The sequence below is a fragment of the Pocillopora damicornis genome, chromosome 7, assembly GCF_964200805.1.
Source record: "Pocillopora damicornis chromosome 7, jaPocDami1.2, whole genome shotgun sequence".
NCBI lineage: Eukaryota > Metazoa > Cnidaria > Anthozoa > Scleractinia > Pocilloporidae > Pocillopora > Pocillopora damicornis.
The window spans coordinates 9,380,001-9,398,209 of NC_142676.1; the positions used below are offsets into that span (position 1 = coordinate 9,380,001).

General features: G+C 37.1%; 1 protein-coding gene, 1 long non-coding RNA gene and 2 pseudogenes across 7 annotated transcripts in view; all 4 read right to left on the reverse strand.

The window, feature by feature from the left end:
- The window catches only part of LOC149042430 (putative skeletal organic matrix protein 5), a 6,421-nt gene extending 405 nt beyond the window's left edge, over positions 1-6,016 (reverse strand). The window contains exons 1-9 of one of the 5 annotated variants that reach the window (XM_089212961.1): positions 5,686-6,016; positions 5,171-5,273; positions 4,906-4,984; positions 4,606-4,804; positions 3,431-3,687; positions 3,105-3,219; positions 2,660-2,687; positions 1,863-1,992; positions 1-1,255 (exon numbers count right to left, since the gene is read on the reverse strand). The exon at positions 1-1,255 is cut by the window's left edge and continues 405 nt beyond it. In XM_089212961.1, the coding sequence (XP_089069087.1) occupies positions 743-1,255; positions 1,863-1,992; positions 2,660-2,687; positions 3,105-3,219; positions 3,431-3,687; positions 4,606-4,684 (1,122 nt within the window). In that variant the 5' untranslated portion in view covers positions 4,685-4,804; positions 4,906-4,984; positions 5,171-5,273; positions 5,686-6,016 and the 3' untranslated portion in view covers positions 1-742. Of the gene's footprint in view, positions 1,256-1,862; positions 1,993-2,659; positions 2,688-3,104; positions 3,220-3,430; positions 3,688-4,605; positions 4,805-4,905; positions 5,149-5,170; positions 5,326-5,685 lie in introns of those variants that run through there. The other 4 variants (XM_089212963.1, XM_089212962.1, XM_089212960.1 and 1 more) reach the window with 4 other exon arrangements.
- A 374-nt stretch (positions 6,017-6,390) lies between these two features.
- On the reverse strand, positions 6,391-10,300 carry LOC149042431 (melanocortin receptor 5-like; annotated as a pseudogene).
- A 409-nt stretch (positions 10,301-10,709) lies between these two features.
- LOC113682697 (uncharacterized) lies at positions 10,710-15,080 on the reverse strand (annotated as a pseudogene). The gene is made up of 6 exons (XR_016188804.1): positions 15,023-15,080; positions 14,596-14,865; positions 14,198-14,312; positions 12,960-13,082; positions 12,343-12,464; positions 10,710-11,780 (listed from the first exon to the last, which is right to left on the reverse strand). The product of XR_016188804.1 is annotated as an uncharacterized LOC113682697 (transcript).
- An 809-nt stretch (positions 15,081-15,889) lies between these two features.
- On the reverse strand, positions 15,890-17,914 carry LOC149042432 (uncharacterized). Its single transcript, XR_016188632.1, has 2 exons — positions 17,568-17,914; positions 15,890-17,166 (listed from the first exon to the last, which is right to left on the reverse strand). It is a non-coding gene; the product is annotated as an uncharacterized LOC149042432 (long non-coding RNA).
- Positions 17,915-18,209: the final 295 nt, after the last annotated feature.

Sequence of the window (18,209 nt, forward strand, 5' to 3'; positions counted from 1 at the left end):
GCTGTCACAAAATCGACATCTCGACATCTCACTCACTGCGCTCACTCGTGAGCTACCGAGGTAAACACTCGAAGGGAAATTCCATATCTACGCACACCTATGTACTATTCTCTATGTGCTAAATATGATACTTAAATTTTCTTTTTAATCTGTATATTTAACACGTAGGTACAACACTTATTTATGATTACTGGCTATATCTTTTTATGAAGAGGGGATTCTTAAAAAACAAACAAAACTATACTCACAAATTTTCTTCTGGCGAAAAATGCTTATATCAGCGGAGAGAGCTTACATGCAAAATACCTTCATTGCTCTTAAATTTCCTCTAATAAACTTTTAGAGCGCAACTTAGCACTCAAGATGACAGAAAATGTGAGATAATTGCGAATGGCCTATGTTTCACTGCGTCTTAACTTTTCTTTGTCCGCTTTGGAGGGGAGCAACAAAATTTCAGCGGAGTCAGAGAGCAAAGGGAACCTTTTTTTCGCGAAACACTGAGGGGAAGGGGAATGATTTAAGTCTTGTTTCACACATTTACAATCCTTGAGGGGGCTTCTAAAATTTTCAACCTTCCTCCTCAAGAATCTCGATACTTTTATATCACGTTTTACGGAAAGGTAGCCTTCTTTGAAAAAAAGCAAATTTTAGATGCTGGACTGGCAAATGGAGCAGGCCATCGGGGTGGATGCTTCCTTAAGAGGTCTATTGTATATATCACAGGTAAAATTTTAAAGCTATTTTACCGAACGAAAATGTATCCCATGGCTTTAATGTATTTGTCACCATTGTCAGGGTACATAATAGCAACGTTACCGCACGAGTTATTATCGTCATATGATCCTGCGCCACCAAAACCAATTCTTGAATCACATAGATCGCAGAAATTCAAATACTCGTTGGAAACGATCCCAATCCTTGTTTTAGTTACTACACCGTCACAATTGAAGCCCTCCATGTTGCAGTGAAGCTGCAAGGAAGCCTGCGAGCCTATCATCGTCTTCCATGTGTCCCGACCCAATGAGGTATTGCGGTATTTTCCATCAGCAAGCAGTGAGTACAAAGATTCAGCCTCTCTGTTAATGACAATAAAGTTGAGCTGTTGGTCAACCTTCATACCAAGACAGATCTTGGAGAAAGGTGTATTCCAGTATGTCGGTAACTTGGTCTCTTGCGAGTCAAACCCAGTTTTTCCTCCTGGTAAGTTGAAGGAATTTTTGTCGCTCCAATACTTGGAATCATAATGGAAAGTTCTCTGAAACATTAACACCAATTTCGGTTACTTCAATTCAGTTCTCTCGTCATTCTTAATATGCTTAATCAGTCACACAAAAGCATTCTAAATCTGATCCCATAATATGACAGCCTGGACATCAGTTCTTTGATTTCATTTTTCAACTATTTGACTCCAGTTTTCGCGTGATATGAAAACAAGCCCCGATAATGAAAAATCACTCGGCGTTTACTCCTGTAAACTTTGCATGTCTCAATGTGGAGTGTCACTCAAACTATACGGGTCTCAAATTTCCTTAAATCAAAAACACTTTGGAAAAAAAGGCCTCATATGACATGTAAATGTCGTCTACACGACCCTCTGAACAGACTCAAGGCCGACAAGTTGTTTTATTATAAGAATTAGAAAAAGGTTTATCATCAACAGTTTTTCAGTTCATCCTGCATGGTTGCTCAAAGCCAGCTATATTTATTTAATAAAAAATTTAAAAAAAAATCTGCTACATGACTTTTCTTCTGCAAATGCGTGACTCCACCACACTCGCCTGAGTTCCCTCTAGGAAAAAATATACTTACAGACTCAACTAAAGAGATAGGAAGTTATTAGTGTTTTGAAAACTTTCATGTACCTTGCGCCCATCTATTTTCATAACCATCGTCCATCCGGCACCTCCGCACGCACCAAGACCAGTCATGTGACAATACACAGGAAATGACAATGAATCCACATTCAAGGAATAGGCTCGGTTGCCTTCGGACCTGAACAACAGGAGCAGCTGATTTTAAAGTATCCAAAAAAAAAACCGATATGGGCCTTGATGGGAATTTCAATGTGGCTATACTCACAGGTTATATAGCAATCATTTCAAACTAGCAAAGAAAAAGTTTGCGTTCCTCTATGTTACCCATATCGTTCTTCACACTCACTAAGATAGGATGATTAAGTCAGTGAGCTCGATATCACATGAGAGAATAGTTGAAATAGGTAAATTCGAATCTTTTTTAAACATGAATCATTCTTGTTAGACGTAAGATCAATTTGTGTTTTACCAGTGGAAATTCCTCTTAATATAGGATATCTAGCACTCAACTCAGGAACTCAACTTAAGCTTTAGATAGGATATTAGTAAGAAAGACTGGATCAGGGAGAGTTCGTATTCCAAAGCTGGGTTCTTGAATTCAGTTCGTGATCATGACATATACTAAACTAATCATTGTGGCGTGAAACAGTCAGACCCACCCTGTCATAAGTCTGTTAAAGAAATGCTCGAGGAACAGACACAGTTTAATAATTCTCGACAAAACTTAAATTTGAATTGACATGACGTAAGTTGAACGATTAGCTTTAGAATTGGTCTTTAAATTCAGTCTATCAGCTTAATTCGTCAGTTGCGGTAAATCAGTTCACTAGAGGATTGTCACTTACGAGTCAAGCAGATCGCTGCAGCTAGTTCCTAGGGAAAAGATGAGATTGATAAAAAATTGTTGAAAATAAACCATACCATGTATAGTTCCTCACATAAAAATTTTTAGGGGAACTTGGACTTCTTAAAAATCATTCTAGCGACTTGGTAATGCAATTAGCATATTTACATCTTGTTCAGAAATCTAGTTCTGAATGGAGTGGTTTAAAAAAATATCTGGGAATTAAAAAAAAAACTATTTTAGAGACCAGTTGTCATGCTTCACATCATCAAAATGGTCCCTTTTCATTTTTGAACAAATTTATCAGAATTGACACAAGTTGATCAAATTATGAGCAATTCCTGCATATTTGGGAATTCAAATCAGAATTTAGAACTCCACTTGTGTGTGGTCACCCGTAGAGCTAAGAATTTAGTATTCATCTTCATTTTTATAGGTATACTTACCTATTTTGCATTTCTTCCCAGTATAACCAAACTGACATACACAGAGGTAACCCTTTTCCGTAAATCCATTTAAGCAGGTCATATTCTGAGGACATGGGTTATTTAAGCATGAGTTCTGTCGATAAATCACAGACGCAACTCAGAAATTATTGAAACTCTGAGAAGAAGAGAATATATCCTAACCTAAAGCTTCAGCTTGAATTTCAAAGGGGTTAGTCTGAAAGTCGATGAAAAGATTACAAATTTTCATGAAAGGATAGATAAACAAGAAGTAGCAGGAAAACCCAAATATTAAGATAGAATCGTATGAAGTCGAAATATCTCACCTCACTGTTTCGATACACGAACCCTTCTTGAGTAACAAGATCTTTAGGATGCTGGATGTGATCAGAATCACTCAGCTGACACAAAACTTGGTCTTTTATTGGAGGACCTATGTTGTAGGACACACAGTTGTCGTCCAAAATGCATCGCCCTCTACAGGAACTACGCATTCCCAATCCTAACGTTATGTTCTTGATCACATGGTTAACAAGTGCTTTGTTATGAAACAGTGAGCCAAACGAGAGCCGCCGGCAATGATCTAGGAAGGCAAAAATACAAAAATCAGCATTTTCTTTTTTCACTAAGGTTACGCAATGAAATTAATTTTAAAAAAATAATAATAAAAGAATTAAGTTCGTTTCTCAAAATTAAGAGAACGATTACGTAACGTCAATGAATATAAGGCAATCGTTATAAGCAGTGTCTGCCAGTAGCGAAAACTATACTATGCAGGTGCAGTTTAGTGTCACTACAAAGCATATTTGTCTCAATTATTATGATAGACCCCAAGTGTTTTTCCAGTCTGGGGCCAGAACCCACGCACGGAAGTCCTACGGGCCTTTACAACATGAGCCAACCAAAACGAACATTAATGACAATGGCAATCGTTAGTGACAATGTCTGACAGTATCAGCAATAACAGTTTGCAGGTGGAATAAGGTTTAAGCGACGAATGACTATTAGTGATGACTTTCTTTGGAACAAACAGTTGATGTACAAATGCTTCTCTGATTAATTTGTTCAATGAAATTCAAAAACGTTTTCTCGAATTTTACACAAGAATGCGAGAAAGAAAAGAAAAAAAACCGAAAAAGGAAGGAAAAAATCATGGCCGTTGGTTTGTAACTAAGTGTAAAGGTCTTCTGTCTAAATGAAATTACCATTCGCATCACAACAGAAACTAAAATAGCTAGTTTGGTAACAAAATTTCCTATTAAAACACAAACTTATATTCCTCAATATTGAAGAAAGTCTTGAATACAGATTCACTATCCATAAATAGTTCTTATAAATCAACCTTACTAAAGATTTATGGCGTCTATGACGAAAAAAATAAAAAGGCTTTAAATGTAACAAAAGGCTTTAGATGTAACTCGTGAACAGCAAAAAAAGAAAAAGGGAAAGATTGTAAAGGAACAGAAATCAATAAAGGAAGAAAAGCCTGAATTCTACTTACCTTTAAGCGTAAAAGTCGTTCTCCAAAAGAGAATGGGCACAAAAAGCAAGAATTTCATAGGTGGAAAACTGAATTTCATTCTCGGATTTTCTTTAAATACACTTGTTCCAGATCGCCCTTGCCAAATTGATGCAACAGCAACGAACCAATTTTTGAGTGGCGCCTCGATGTAGGAATTAGACTGTCAGATACTAATCACCTGTTTTATGGAAAGAAGAAGAACAAATTATAAATTAAGGAAACCCATTTATAAAATGGAGAAACTAAATATTGATTTGAAATTGATTTCTTACACCTTACGTTGGATAAAAAGCTGCCTTGTGAACCATTTTCTTTAAACGCATGGAAACAATTCAGTGATCATCCTCATTCGTAAGTCCTGCAGGAGTGGAATTTTATGCAGATTTTCAGGTGTAACACAAAGAACGGCGTCTACATAACCACGATGCACAATATAAATCTGGCTTTGTCAATGAACCCTAGAGCGAGTATTTATAAGAAGAGGAGGAGATGTCATGCCCTCAAGGTCATCTTAAGAGCTTATCATCATTATATTTCCACTTACTGTTATGTATGACCGGCTGACAGGTTTTTTCCCCTGCTCTCTTTAATTAGTGGGCGAAGAACAAATGATGGTTGAGCGTCCAAAGGAGCTAGCTTCGGGAGGGCTGCAATTGACAATGCAAACACCAGCCGTTAGGTTTTCGTTTGAAGGCAGCCATCACCCACTTTTGAAATAGTCAGGGCGTACAAAGTGGGGGAATATTAGATAGATAGATAGATAGATTATTTATCCACACAACGCCTAGGAGCAATCAGCATACTAGTTTACGATGCGCACGCACAATTACAAAATACTGAAAATAATGAAAATTACATAAGTATAAGAGACTATAAAAAATCATGTGCAGGGTACAGTAATAAATTCCTGTCACGGTGCTTCGCATATTAAGGTATTTAACAATATTTATATCTCGAAAAGACAGAACAGAAGAGAAAATTGCGCAAAACCAATATAAACCGCGAAATCTAATGAAGTTTAATATGTTTTTATCTCGTCGCGGAAAAGAAAGCACCAACCTTTGCAGGCGGGGAGAACTGAATTTCATTACTGTAGTTTCCTTTGAAAGATTCGATCCAGAATTTCATCGTGAGATTTAACTTTCGCATAGCGATTTGAAACATCAAACTATCTACTAGCGCAAAACTGTATTCCAGTTTATGGAATCTCTTTCTTAATTAACTTTATAGCTGTTTCCAAACAAGTTTCAACGTAATAAGGCAGTTATTGTACATATCATCAATCTGCGACTGATATTAAGCAGTTGTTTACTGTCTAGACGCTAGCTTACTCAACTAAAAAAAAAAAATTTATAGAATGTTGTAAATAATTGAGCGAAAGAAAAATGATTCAAAATTATGTTAAAGGACTCCTGCATCTCATTTGTTCGTTCCAGAGTTTCACGGTTTGGTCGGAAGAGCAGTAGTGTCGATAATTCCTTGTAAATATTGCCACAATGTTTAATTAATTCTCGTTATTCTTGCATGATTTTTAAATAAAAAGTTTTGGCAAAGATTCAGGTGGCGTATAAGCGACGGCGTCTTAGTGTCCACAGCATAAAATTACATCATTATTTTAAAAAACTCTCTGGTGTACAAAAATAGGGAAGATCTCATTTATAACCCCAAATGGTCCTCCAATCCTGGAGTTGTTAAAAGAGAAGTGAAAAATTAAACATAAGTAATGTATTTTTTCCCATTGGTGAAATAGACTTACGGAGACTCCATAGGGTTTTTACCAAAGCTTGGCGCACGCGCCAGCGTATTGTTTTTTTTTTAGAAAATCTTTATGTTTTCGCTTTTTTTAGGCCACTAAAAGCCATCGAAAGGGCGATGAGCAAGGTTTGGGACTGTCGTTTTCTGTAGAAAATATTATCAAAATTATTTTCGTTATTGAGCTAAGGCTCCACGAAGGGAGGCGCTCGCCAGTGATAGTTTGGCTTTACCTCTGATTTTCTTCAATTTGCTTCGGTGAAATCTCTCAAAATTTTCACAAGTTGTGAAATTTTTCCTGCCGATCATTTCGAAGCCGAAAAAGAAATAGGGGTTTCATAGGCATTTTCCTCGCTATTTGGAATTTTGTGCTTTCTTCGTCTATCTCAAATTTGGTCTTATAACATTTTTTTTTTATTTTTATGAACAGGCACTAGGAAGGGCACAAATATGTTTAACATTCCAGCAAATCTTAGGAAATTCCACAGAAGGAAACGCGATAAATCTTACTCGACAGATCCCTATTGTCTTTATCACAAGACATTACGTAATAGAACAGAACTTTGCCAAGATCTATATCTGAGCAAGTGTAAACTTTCGAATCTGTCGCTTTTCGCAATCTTTCCCATGGTGTTTTCTTTTCGGTTGAACTCTTTTTCAGGCGCGAGTTTAAAAAACCCCATGGAGACTCCTTAAAAAAAACTTATGGGGTCACTTCAGATATCAAATTTTTTAATTCTCCTTCTTGGCAGAATAAAAAAAAAAAACAAAAAAACAAAAGACAAAAAAAAAACTTAACTGGCTGTGGGTAACTATGAAATAATCAACGATAGACACGTTCGGCGTTCTAAAATTTTACATTAGGGCATGGGAAAAGATCCAAGTGTCAAGAAAGTCATATTTATCTTTCAGCTCAACTAATTAGAAATCATATCAAGCAAGGAACAGCTGAGAAAAGTTTGAATAACATTCATAATAATGTCCTGTTTAATCAAAAGTTCAACAATGTTCATGAATAAAAGTACTCATCACCAAAGGCTCTATAAGGATAGTTAAAGTTATAACTGAAACAAACAGAAGAACTTGTTTACTGGAATTGTTAATGTAAATTCACTTTAACATAAACAATTAGCGCCGAGTGACTTTGGTCACGAATTTTTTGCTTAGGTTAGGTAGTGTTAAAAGAAATTAAATCAAAGAAATAAAGAAATAATGCTAAAAATAATGCTAATAATAGTAAGACGTAACATCAAATATTAGGGATTCATGTAGAATTAAGAGGATGACTCAAAAGATTGGGGATCTTTATTATACAGTTTTGGAGTCATGTTAAAGATGTGTGAAGCTGGACTCTAGGAGATTGAATTTTTCCCCCTTCTTTCCAATGAAATCTTAGCGAGAGCGTAAACACCCTTATTAGAATGTTTTTTTTTCGGTATCTTTAGCATACACGTAACCTAAGCATACATCAAAAGAGCTCTTCGATCAAAGTCTTCCCTCTGCGTGTTTACGTGAAGGTTGTATGTGTTGGAGCAAGCTATTACTTTTGAAGAGAAGAGTTATTCATCTTGCTACTAGCATGGACCAAGAAAACACTGTAGTCCTTCACTACTATTCCTCCTATTCCGAGTTGCGTTAGTCCACCATCTTGATCCGGAAAACTCGTCGGCGGACTGAGTCTTTTTTCTCATTCTACTCTATTGAATTTGATGCGAAAACCAATTTGCTAGAGAGATTTTTAATCAGTTGTTAATTGTTCTGAATAGAGTAACCCAGCAAAGAGGAAAGTGCTTTTGAGATTGTCTCCTTCACTGCTTTTCTTACTTCAGCAATCTTCCAGCAATAAAGAAACGGGTTAAGCGATGAGTTTAAATAAACTAAAGTTACTGTACTTTCCAAGACTACAAACTCCAACGAGGACAGTTCATTTTGAGATTGAAAAAGTCCTGTCGCTATGCTATATGGTAGATAGCAAACGATCAATGCCAACTGCACCCACAGTGCACTGTTTACAGCCTTTCTGTATCGAATATCATATTCAGTGGAACTGGTTTGCCCGGCTGTGGTAGAAAAAAAACTTGCCCTCGTAAATGATTTTGTCGGAGAGCACAGAAAATTTTTATGTACGATAACGTTGCTGTTACGATACAAAGCGATACAACACCATAGCTACACCAGCCGGCTACGCGGTAATTTATAAAGTGCGATATCCCAGCGGTTATCGAAAAAGCCCAAATGATGACAACAATTACACAAGTTCGTTTCAGAGTTACAGCGTGCCCGAATCTCTGCCCCAGCAACAAGGCGAGAAGTCTGTCCACACTTATTGCGGTCATCGTTAAGAGAGAAACTAAAGAAAGAATATAGTAGCTTAGAAAACTCATCTTCAGAGCATGGTGACAAAGTTTCCAATCCTCACGAACTAAGGACAGCCAATAAACAACAGACGAGGGCTCTGATATGAGACCGACGCAGAGATCAGTTATTGCCAGACAACGATACAACAGTTTGGCTGGCGGATGAAGAGAAGATTCCTTGCTAAGGGCTACCAAAATCAGAGTATTGCCGAGAAAAGCCAAAAAGGATAAAAAAATGTTCGTTGTTGCGATGATCATCAAATGGTTGTTTATATCATCTTTCCAGCCGGTAACACAAACTATGTTTTCCAATGTTTGGGTATCTTCTCCGACATCTTTAGATAGGTTTGCTCGTACCATGAACTCTAAGACAATTTGTATATTTATATAAACTTCCTAGAAAGATTGTGAGTATCTTCAGAGATCTTGGCTTATATTTTTTCAAGATTTACATGTCGAGGGTTTTTTCCGATGATATGCAATATTGCAGTTTAAACAGCTGTTCTTCGTGTCAAGGAAAAGGTCAAATTTCGTTTCCAATTATCGAACAGACTTTTTGCACAGAAAAAAATATTTGTTTTTTTTATGAAGGAGTTGTGTTACAGTGAAAGTTATATTTTGATTTTAAAATTTACGGTCAGTTAGTTTAGTTCCACCGATGGTTTTTTTGGGAATTGTCAAGAAATTTTCTGAGCTTAATCATTCAGAACATATAATAATTGTCTATTTCCTCGCAATCTTTCGAAGGACCACGAGATTTCTGTGTTATAGTTAGATGTTAACCTTATCATTTACAAGGCTTCCTTTGTTGCTCATTCTACCAATTATATTTTTTGATGGCCTATTCTAGACTGCAAATATATGATTTAGGTAGAGAGATCAAAGGTACAAAGTGGACTAAGATTTATTAAAAAAAAAACATCTACACTGCCTTGGAGCTCTGTAATGCAAATAATTTCCCGTAATGTAAGAACACAAGTTATGTTTTACGATCGTGAGCACTTTTCAGTCTCAGACTGCAAAACAAAATCAAAACTCATTAGGAACCCAAGCTACGGTTTTCAAGTAACGAAATGAAAATACTGCATGTAACTAGCCAAATGAAATGAAAATCCTTAATTTGGAAAATGGAAACATGGAAATTTGTAGAACTGTAGTTTTTCGAAATGGAAATATGTAAGGTGCTAAATGGAAATCAGTAGTATGCGAACTAGATTTAATTAAGCAAATGAACTCAAAATCTGTAATTTGCGGAACGGAAATCTTTAAGTCTATGGCCTGCGAAATTAGAAATCTGTAATTTGCGAAAAGGAAATCTATAATTTGCAAAACGGAAATCTGTAATTTCAAGAATGGAAATGTACAATTTGCCAAACAAAATTATGTGCGGAAAACATCGCCGGCCAGAAGGATGAGGTGGTCATTCCGTTTAGTTTCCTTTGGTTTCGCAAATTGCCGTAAACTGTTAACAACAACAGCCCTGTCGATCAAATAACCATAAAAATTCTAAGAGCTTACAGAACTTTAACAGGCCAAGTTAAATTGAAGTTTTGAACAACATAAAAAGCGATGTGCAGTGTAGATCATTATGCTGAATACAATGTTTGCATATTTTACTTTTTGGTTTCGTATTTCTAGAACATTACATTTTTGTCGCGTTATCAGGCGTTTCCTAACTGCCTTAAAACATGCTTTGGCCAGAGGGGAAAAAGAGGAGGAGGGGGGTGGGTGGGTGGGGGAATATATGGAAGAAGCGTCAGGTTAGTGAATTATCGTCCTTTGTTGGATACTACATCGCGTATAATGGCCAGCCATTTCACATATTAAAGAGATGCTATGGTGGGTGATCTTCTTTGATCAAAATAAAACCACCGCAATTAGAGTAAAAAGGGACGAATTCGGCGAAGTTGGTTTACTAAAACAGTCATTTCGGTGTATAAAGAAGCGTCTAGTTAATAAATCGTCGTCCTTTGTTTGGCAACTAAGTCATAAAATACTCGAGGCCATCGGGTAGAGCGCTCTATACAAAGCTTTACTGTAAATTGCGAAAGTGGAGGAACACCCCCCTTCTTTCTTTTTCTCCAAAACTCGGATACAAATTCACGTTGGTGACTCTTGCATAAGTTTCAAAGCGAAAGTTTAAATCAGCACGAAATTGTGTGCGAGAGCGACAGCCTTGTCAAAACCCCAACTTTGTCGTTCCTATGTACTTTAATTTTTAGATTGAAAAGGGTGCTGTTTCACTGCACAAACAATTATATTCCAGTTGACGGATAAATTCGGTTTTTTTTTAATGAAATAGGCTAAGCAATACAACAAAACAATTGTAATACTAACGTTGGAACGGGATAAAACCTTTAGAGATCCTACCCGTACCCAGTTCTATTGACTTTTTAGTAACACATTTACTCTGAGAATGAAATCAAGGCATCCTTTTTCTACCTGGTTGCCTGGTCTAGTGAAAAGGAAGTATATGTGCTAAAAATGGGTTATTTTCAGGCAGGCTTCCTTCCATCAACGTGCTTTTCATTACTGGATGAAAATGTATCCCATGGCTTTGATATTTTTGTCACCGTTATCGGGTGTCCAATAAGCTAAGTTTCCACGCGTGTGGGGATCATCCATCCCGCCCGCTCCACCAAACCCAATTCTTGAATCACGAGAGCCGCAGTCTGCATTGCAACACTCATTACAAACGATACCAATTCTTGTTTTCGCATCACCACCGTCAAAATTAAACCCCTCTATGTCACAGCAAAACTGCAAGGAAGCTTGGGAGCCAATCAGCGCCTTCCAGGTGTCACGGGCCAATGAGGTGTTGCGGTAGTTTCCATCAGCAGTCAGTGAGTACAAAGATTCAGCCTCTCTGTTAATGACAATAAAGTTGAGCTGGTGGTCAACCTTCATACCAAGACAGATCTTGGAGAAAGGTGTATTCCAGTATGTCGGTAACTTGGTCTCTTGCGAGTCAAACCCAGTTTTTCTTCCTGGTAAGTTGAAGGAATTTTTGTCGCTCCAATAGTTGGAATCATAATGGAAAGTTCTCTGGAATGATAACCACAATGTTACTTAAACCAAGTCCTTTCCTATAAAAACATTCTAAATTTGATGAGACTTTATGACAGTCCACGTATCTATGTTTTGAGTTCAACATTTTTTATATCAAATTAAATGACCCCAGTTTTCTCAATTATCATGAAGAGGAATTTGACCTATTAATTTCGCACCTTTCCTCTGTAAAATGGAAGTGTTTGCTGCTTTTTTCGTTGCATGTCACAAAGTCAAGCGTAACCTAGACAGAAGATTTTTTTCAAACTTTCAGATAAAAAACCTTTATATGACCTACAGATGTTTCAACAAAAATCCCTTGGACTTTAACCCAACAAGTTTCTTTACTTAAAATATTCGCGAAAAATATGGTTTTATCAGTTTCTGCCTCGTGGTTGTTACCTCTGGGTTTGAGATTGTTAAGTCAGGCAAACTGGAAAGGCATTGACAAAATTTTATATCAGACAGAGTACATCTCACATATAACTTCCATTCGACAAGGACTCCTTGAAACCCACATGTACGCCATTTTGAAAAGGTTTTGAACAATTTACGGTACCTTGATGCCATCTATTTTCATAACCAGCGTCCATCCACCACCCCCGCATGCTCCAAGACGGCTCATGTGACAATACACTGGAAGTGACGCTGGTCCCAATTTCAAGGAATAGGCTCGGTTACCTTCGGACCTGAACAACAAGAGCAGCATATTAGATATTGTGGTGGGTTGGATCAAATTGGGAGAACTTGCCAAGAGAAACTTCGACAGGAGTTTCAGAGAGGGCTGTATTTGCAGGTTGTCAGTATGATAATTCATTAGGTATGCTAAATGTAAATGAGTTCAGTTGAAGCTACTTCCTTGATACTACTTAAGGGGGACCATCCATTAACATCAAATATTCGTCAAAGATGTAGCGCGTCAGATCAATATTGGCTGCACCATTCCAAAAGTCCTCTTGATAAGGCATGTCTTTCATTCGTTCAAGGGTCAAGAAAGGGTCAAGGGTCAAGAAAAGAGAAGATGAGCTCAAGAGACTGGAATAAGCACAACTCGTATTTCAAAATACTTGCTTCTGTTTTAACCAAATTGATCATACAACGGATTACAAAATGATTTTTTTGCTCAATTCCTTTCTTTAAACTAAGAGACAATAATCGTGGACAAATTAAATTTACCATTGCAAGACCATCCATCTCCGGAATACCCAGGTTTACATGTACAATAGTATGATCCCTTGGTATTTTTGCACACGGCATCAGCACTGCAGCTGTGAAATCCGCTAGAACACTCATCGACATCTGGAAAGAATTGCCCCTGTTTTAGTTCAATGCCTACTCACGATTCGATCAAAAGGGCTAAATATTTTTCTGTTATGAAAAAAAAAAAAAAAAAAAAAAAAAAAAAGAACAGAAAACAACAGTGGATCTTGACATAATTTATATTTCATGCCTAACGGACTGCAGCATTGTTCGAATCTTAAACGACCTGAATAGCGGGATGTGAGATAGTTAGTTGTAGGTTTAGCCACCTTGGTAAGTATTTAGCGGGTTTGACCTGCCTCAGCCATTTTCAATGTAATTTGAACGTAAAACGACTTCGATAAGAGCCAAATTCTTTCAAAGGAACTAGTTTATTTTTGTTTCAAATTTTTCTGCTTTAAAGCCTCTTCAATTCGGCATTATGCATTCCCCGTTTGAAGAAAATGTAACGAGCTTAACACACACAACTTGAAAGACGGTACTCAAAATTTATTTTCAAAACACTCCGAGACGTGCATCGTGAGTTAAGAACAAGCTCTGAACAAGAATATAGGCATAATAAGTAACTTTTTGTTATAGGATTTTGCAAGTGTTTGTTCTAGAAAGTGCAGCAAGTTGTTTAAACCACAACAACGAGTGGAAAAAGAAAACAAATCCGGATGTCTACTTTCAAAACTCATTGAAAGATGCGCAAAAACTTTAGCTGTACTGCCGTTTATCCTACTGACATATTGAACCATTGAACAGCGTCCATTGCAATGATAAACAATGCAGTCCTCCTTTAGAAGGAAATTCAAGTCTGAAGTGTAATGTCAAGTTGCATGAGAAGAAACAGTTTGGATCGTATATCAAAGTCACTCTGTAAACACATGGCAGAGTGGACATCCGTTTCTGGCGATAGGTTATTTGTAAAGTTTTGTTCCGTGCTTTTGTAAGGAATATTTGAAGAATAGCAAAGACAACAGCCCACATGCTCCTTGAAAATATGATGGCGTAATTGTTTGTTTGGATATTGTGTAACATTTGAAGCTCGGAGAAAAATATGCCCGCCGGCAGTTTTCTGAACAAAATGATAAGTTAGCGTAGGCTATAAAATCAGCTTCCATGAGCCGCGCCGGTTTGTAATTATTTATAAACCACATTTTAGATTTTACCTTGGTCACAGTGTCGACCTTTGAATCCAGTAGTGCACAAACAGCGATATCCTTTGTCGTTAAAACCGCTTTGACAAGTAGCGTTGTTCTTGCAAGAGTTTTTAACACAAGCGCTCTGAGGTCGTAAGAGAGATTATAATTACAACCATAACATATACATTAAAATGTAAACGATGTCGCTTGGATCATCAACGATTCTGAAATTTATCCCTTTAATTTTAAAGCGAGAGAAAATCGATAAAAACTCATTTGCAAAACCGGTGAATTATATAAAAAACAAAAAGACGGGAAGACGAAAAAAAATTGAAGCGATCAGTTCGACATTTACGATCTTGATCATGAGCCTGGTTCCTTTTTCGCGAAAATATTTTCTCTCGTATAGATAACAATAAACCAACCTTAGCTGCATGATAAAACGAATTTTCTTCCTCCCTCAGCTCATGTTCGTGTCCTTCGTGAGTAACATTATTCAATTCGCATTTATAGTTTCCACTTCCATCAACTCGTTTATCAAGGTTGATGCTGACACAGTCGGGCTCCATGAAACCCAACGCTCTGCAAAACCGTTTTTCCATGACCTCAATGGTACGGATCCTGAAGGTTCACAAGGCGTTTGCCAGCAAATACCATCCCAGGCCTGAACTCTAAAGTACGGCATTGATCTGCGTCTGGACAGTCAGAATGAATAGATAATAATAACTAAATGAAAGCGATGATGATAAGAAAATTGATAAAAATGATAATAATAATTGTTACATAAACTACTGTGTTACACATGGATTTCCAGCCCCGAGAAAAGCCGTAACAACGCACGTGAAAAAATACGATATTTTTCACGTGCCACTCGGTCAGGATGATGAATGAACAGCAAAGCCTTCACCATTCTCAGTCAAAGGTCGTTTGTCGGAATTTTCTCAGGTTATGTCGGCTAAAACATTGAAGAATCCGTATCACTTACAGACAGAGACGTTCAAACTTTCCTAGAAGGGAAAGAAAACCGGTATACGAAAAGAAAAACCGAAAGTTACGTATTCAGTGGCTTTGCTAATGGCATTTCTCGTGGCTGAGAACGAAAATTGACCATTGGAAGATTTGCCACAGGCCGATTTGGTTTTTGTAGTGATCAACGCATTTGACCATCTCGAGCCTTGGCGCTAACCCACTGTGCGATTTTTATTCGGGGATTGTCGATTCCTTTATTTTCATTCCTTAAACCCAACACCAGCAGTTACAAAAAACGCACAAATTTGTCCACATTCAGTTTTTAATTCATATCTCAACAAATATTTACAGGAATAACACCTACAATATGTCATTTTAAAGTGTATAGAATGGGCTTCTCAGGAAAAAAAAAAATTCATCATTGAAACCCAGGACTTTCCTAAAAAGTAAAATTTAAAACACAAAATAAGTAAGACATAGTGTAAAACTTGAGGTCAAAAGTCACTTTTCCTCACAGGTATAGGTTACTCAAGATTAATTGACAACAGAAGTTAATTATTGACATGTCGGCAACATTTCCTGAAAATCTGAAAGAAAAAGAATAAATAATGAATTTTTTATGAATTTTTATGTGCACCCATGTCATTCCAAAAAAATTAGCAAAAATTTGTCCACATTCAGTTTTCAATTCATATCTCAACAAATATTTACAGGAATAACACCTACAATATGTCATTTTAAAGTGTATAAAATGGGCTTCTCAGGAAAAAAAAAAGATTCATCATTGAAACCCAGGACTTTCCTAAAAAGTAAAATTTAAAACATAAAATAAGTAAGACATAGCGTAAAACTTGAGGTCAAAGTCACTTTCCCTCACAAGTATAGGTTACTCAAGATTAATTGATAGCAGAAGTTAATTATTAATATGTCACCAACATTTCCTGAAAATCTGAAAGAAAAAGAATAAATAATGAATTTTTTATGAATTTTTATGTGCACCCATGTCATTCCAAAAAATTAGTAGGAAAAAAAAAATGTGTTGGGAAATTAGACTTTATAACAGGAGGATGGGTAGGCCCTGATGTGTTACTGGGTGCATGAATTTGCCTTTTAACATCCCTACCAACTAATGAGAGTCCTCCCTGAGAAAACTAGGACCAAAACACAACTATTCCCACTGACAAAGATAAAAGCAACGAGGTAACAAAAGATAATTTTTTTGTTGATATTTTTTAAGTTTTTATTTTTTTTTGTTTATATTTTTGAGAAACACAACATCTGAAAACATTGGAATAAACAACAGCAAAATTTGCCTGTGGTACTTCTTAGAGTGAAACACTGCAAAACAATCCCAACCCTTACTGACATGCATACACTTTTGACATTGAGGGGCATTGCAATAAGATCGAACCCTGAAATCTCCCCTACCCTCTTTATAACATACCACACAGCATCTCTGAGTATCAGAGAAAACTAAGATATGGACAGTTGTAAATTCCTCTGGGGTGGAAGGGGGTGATTTCATCATGGTATTCTCTGGTGGACTACCATAATCGGGTAAACCACAGAGTTGCCAACAATTTCTTCCCAGAAATCACCCAAAGAATACTGAGAGGGCCTTTTTAGAGCTTCATTGTCAGGAAACTGAGCCTGATGCTCTTTGAAAAGGATAAAGCCATTGATTACAGCCATGTCAAATAGGTGGTAAACCATAGTTTTCCACCACTTCATGGACTTACGTAGTACACTATTTGTGGTTAGAATCTGGTAGCAGCAGAAGGAGCAGAGGGGCCACCAACAACACATTCAAACAAAAATATAATTTTCAATGAATAAATCAATTATCCTCAACATTTATAGAATAATATCCTAAACAAATTCAAGTTATTCTATGGTATACGCATTCGGAAATTATACTTGTTGTTAAATTTCGCAGGTTGGAAATATTTCACTCACCAGGAGCCATGGGTTCCTAAGTCGAAGCGCAAGCCTCCTCCGGCCGATCGTCATCTTCAACTTCTCCCTCACTAAAAATATAAAATGTACACTGCTTATATTCCGTAAAATACTCAAAATTAACCGAATGAACAAGCGATACTAAACTAAATCGCCAAATCGCCAACGAATCCCAAGCATCCGACGCGTTCGAAAAATGTATTTCTCCATAGCAACAACTAGCCGCTGATCGAATTACGCGTCTAATATTTCGCTTGTGCAAATAGTTTGAATCGCATCACATCTCATCGCTAAAAACACACTCTTAGCGTAAATTATTGATTTACAGAGTCGCAAAAATCAATTTGTAATCAAATTTCAAGAAGTACGCGAGAAATCAATCACAAAAGGGCTATCTGAGGCGAACAACTTCGCATTTCAAGACAACATGTGCGATGGCGACCATTCGCGATGGCCGATATTGACTTCTCACCTCGATCTGCCGGTCTAAATCACTTTCTTCTCCACTGTCCATCCCATCAGCGGTGTCTTCATCGTAAAATATTTTTTTCTAAAGCAATTTCTGCGGAGATAAAGCTCACCCGTGCACGCTTCGACGATGAGGCCATCTTCAACAGTGAAATTTTGGCACTCAAATGAACGTTGTGTAGCACACATTTAACTGTCGCCCTTCAAACTCGCTACATGATTTGTTTAATCTTTTAGCGTGATACACACCAAATTTGGAAGGAATCGGAAGTAACGCAATATTCGACGAGACCACCAGAAATTACCGGAAATTATGGGTGGAATTCCACCCATAACCGCAGGGGGCTGCCGGGATAGGGTTTAATAAGATTGGCTTTTTTTGTCAGTAAAGAGCTATTGTGTTTATATGATAAACAAAATAATACACGGTTGCTTGTGTGCAACTCGACATCTCACTCGTTCACTGCGCTCACTCGTGAGCTATCGATTTAAACACTCGAAGAGAAATTCCATGTCTGCGCGCGCCTATGTATTATTCTCTATTTGTAATATTAGAAATATTAAAAGTCTCAATAGATGAAGATAATGATAGTGATAACGATAACGATAAAGGGACAGAATACCTGTATCTATTTGTCGGCCAAGC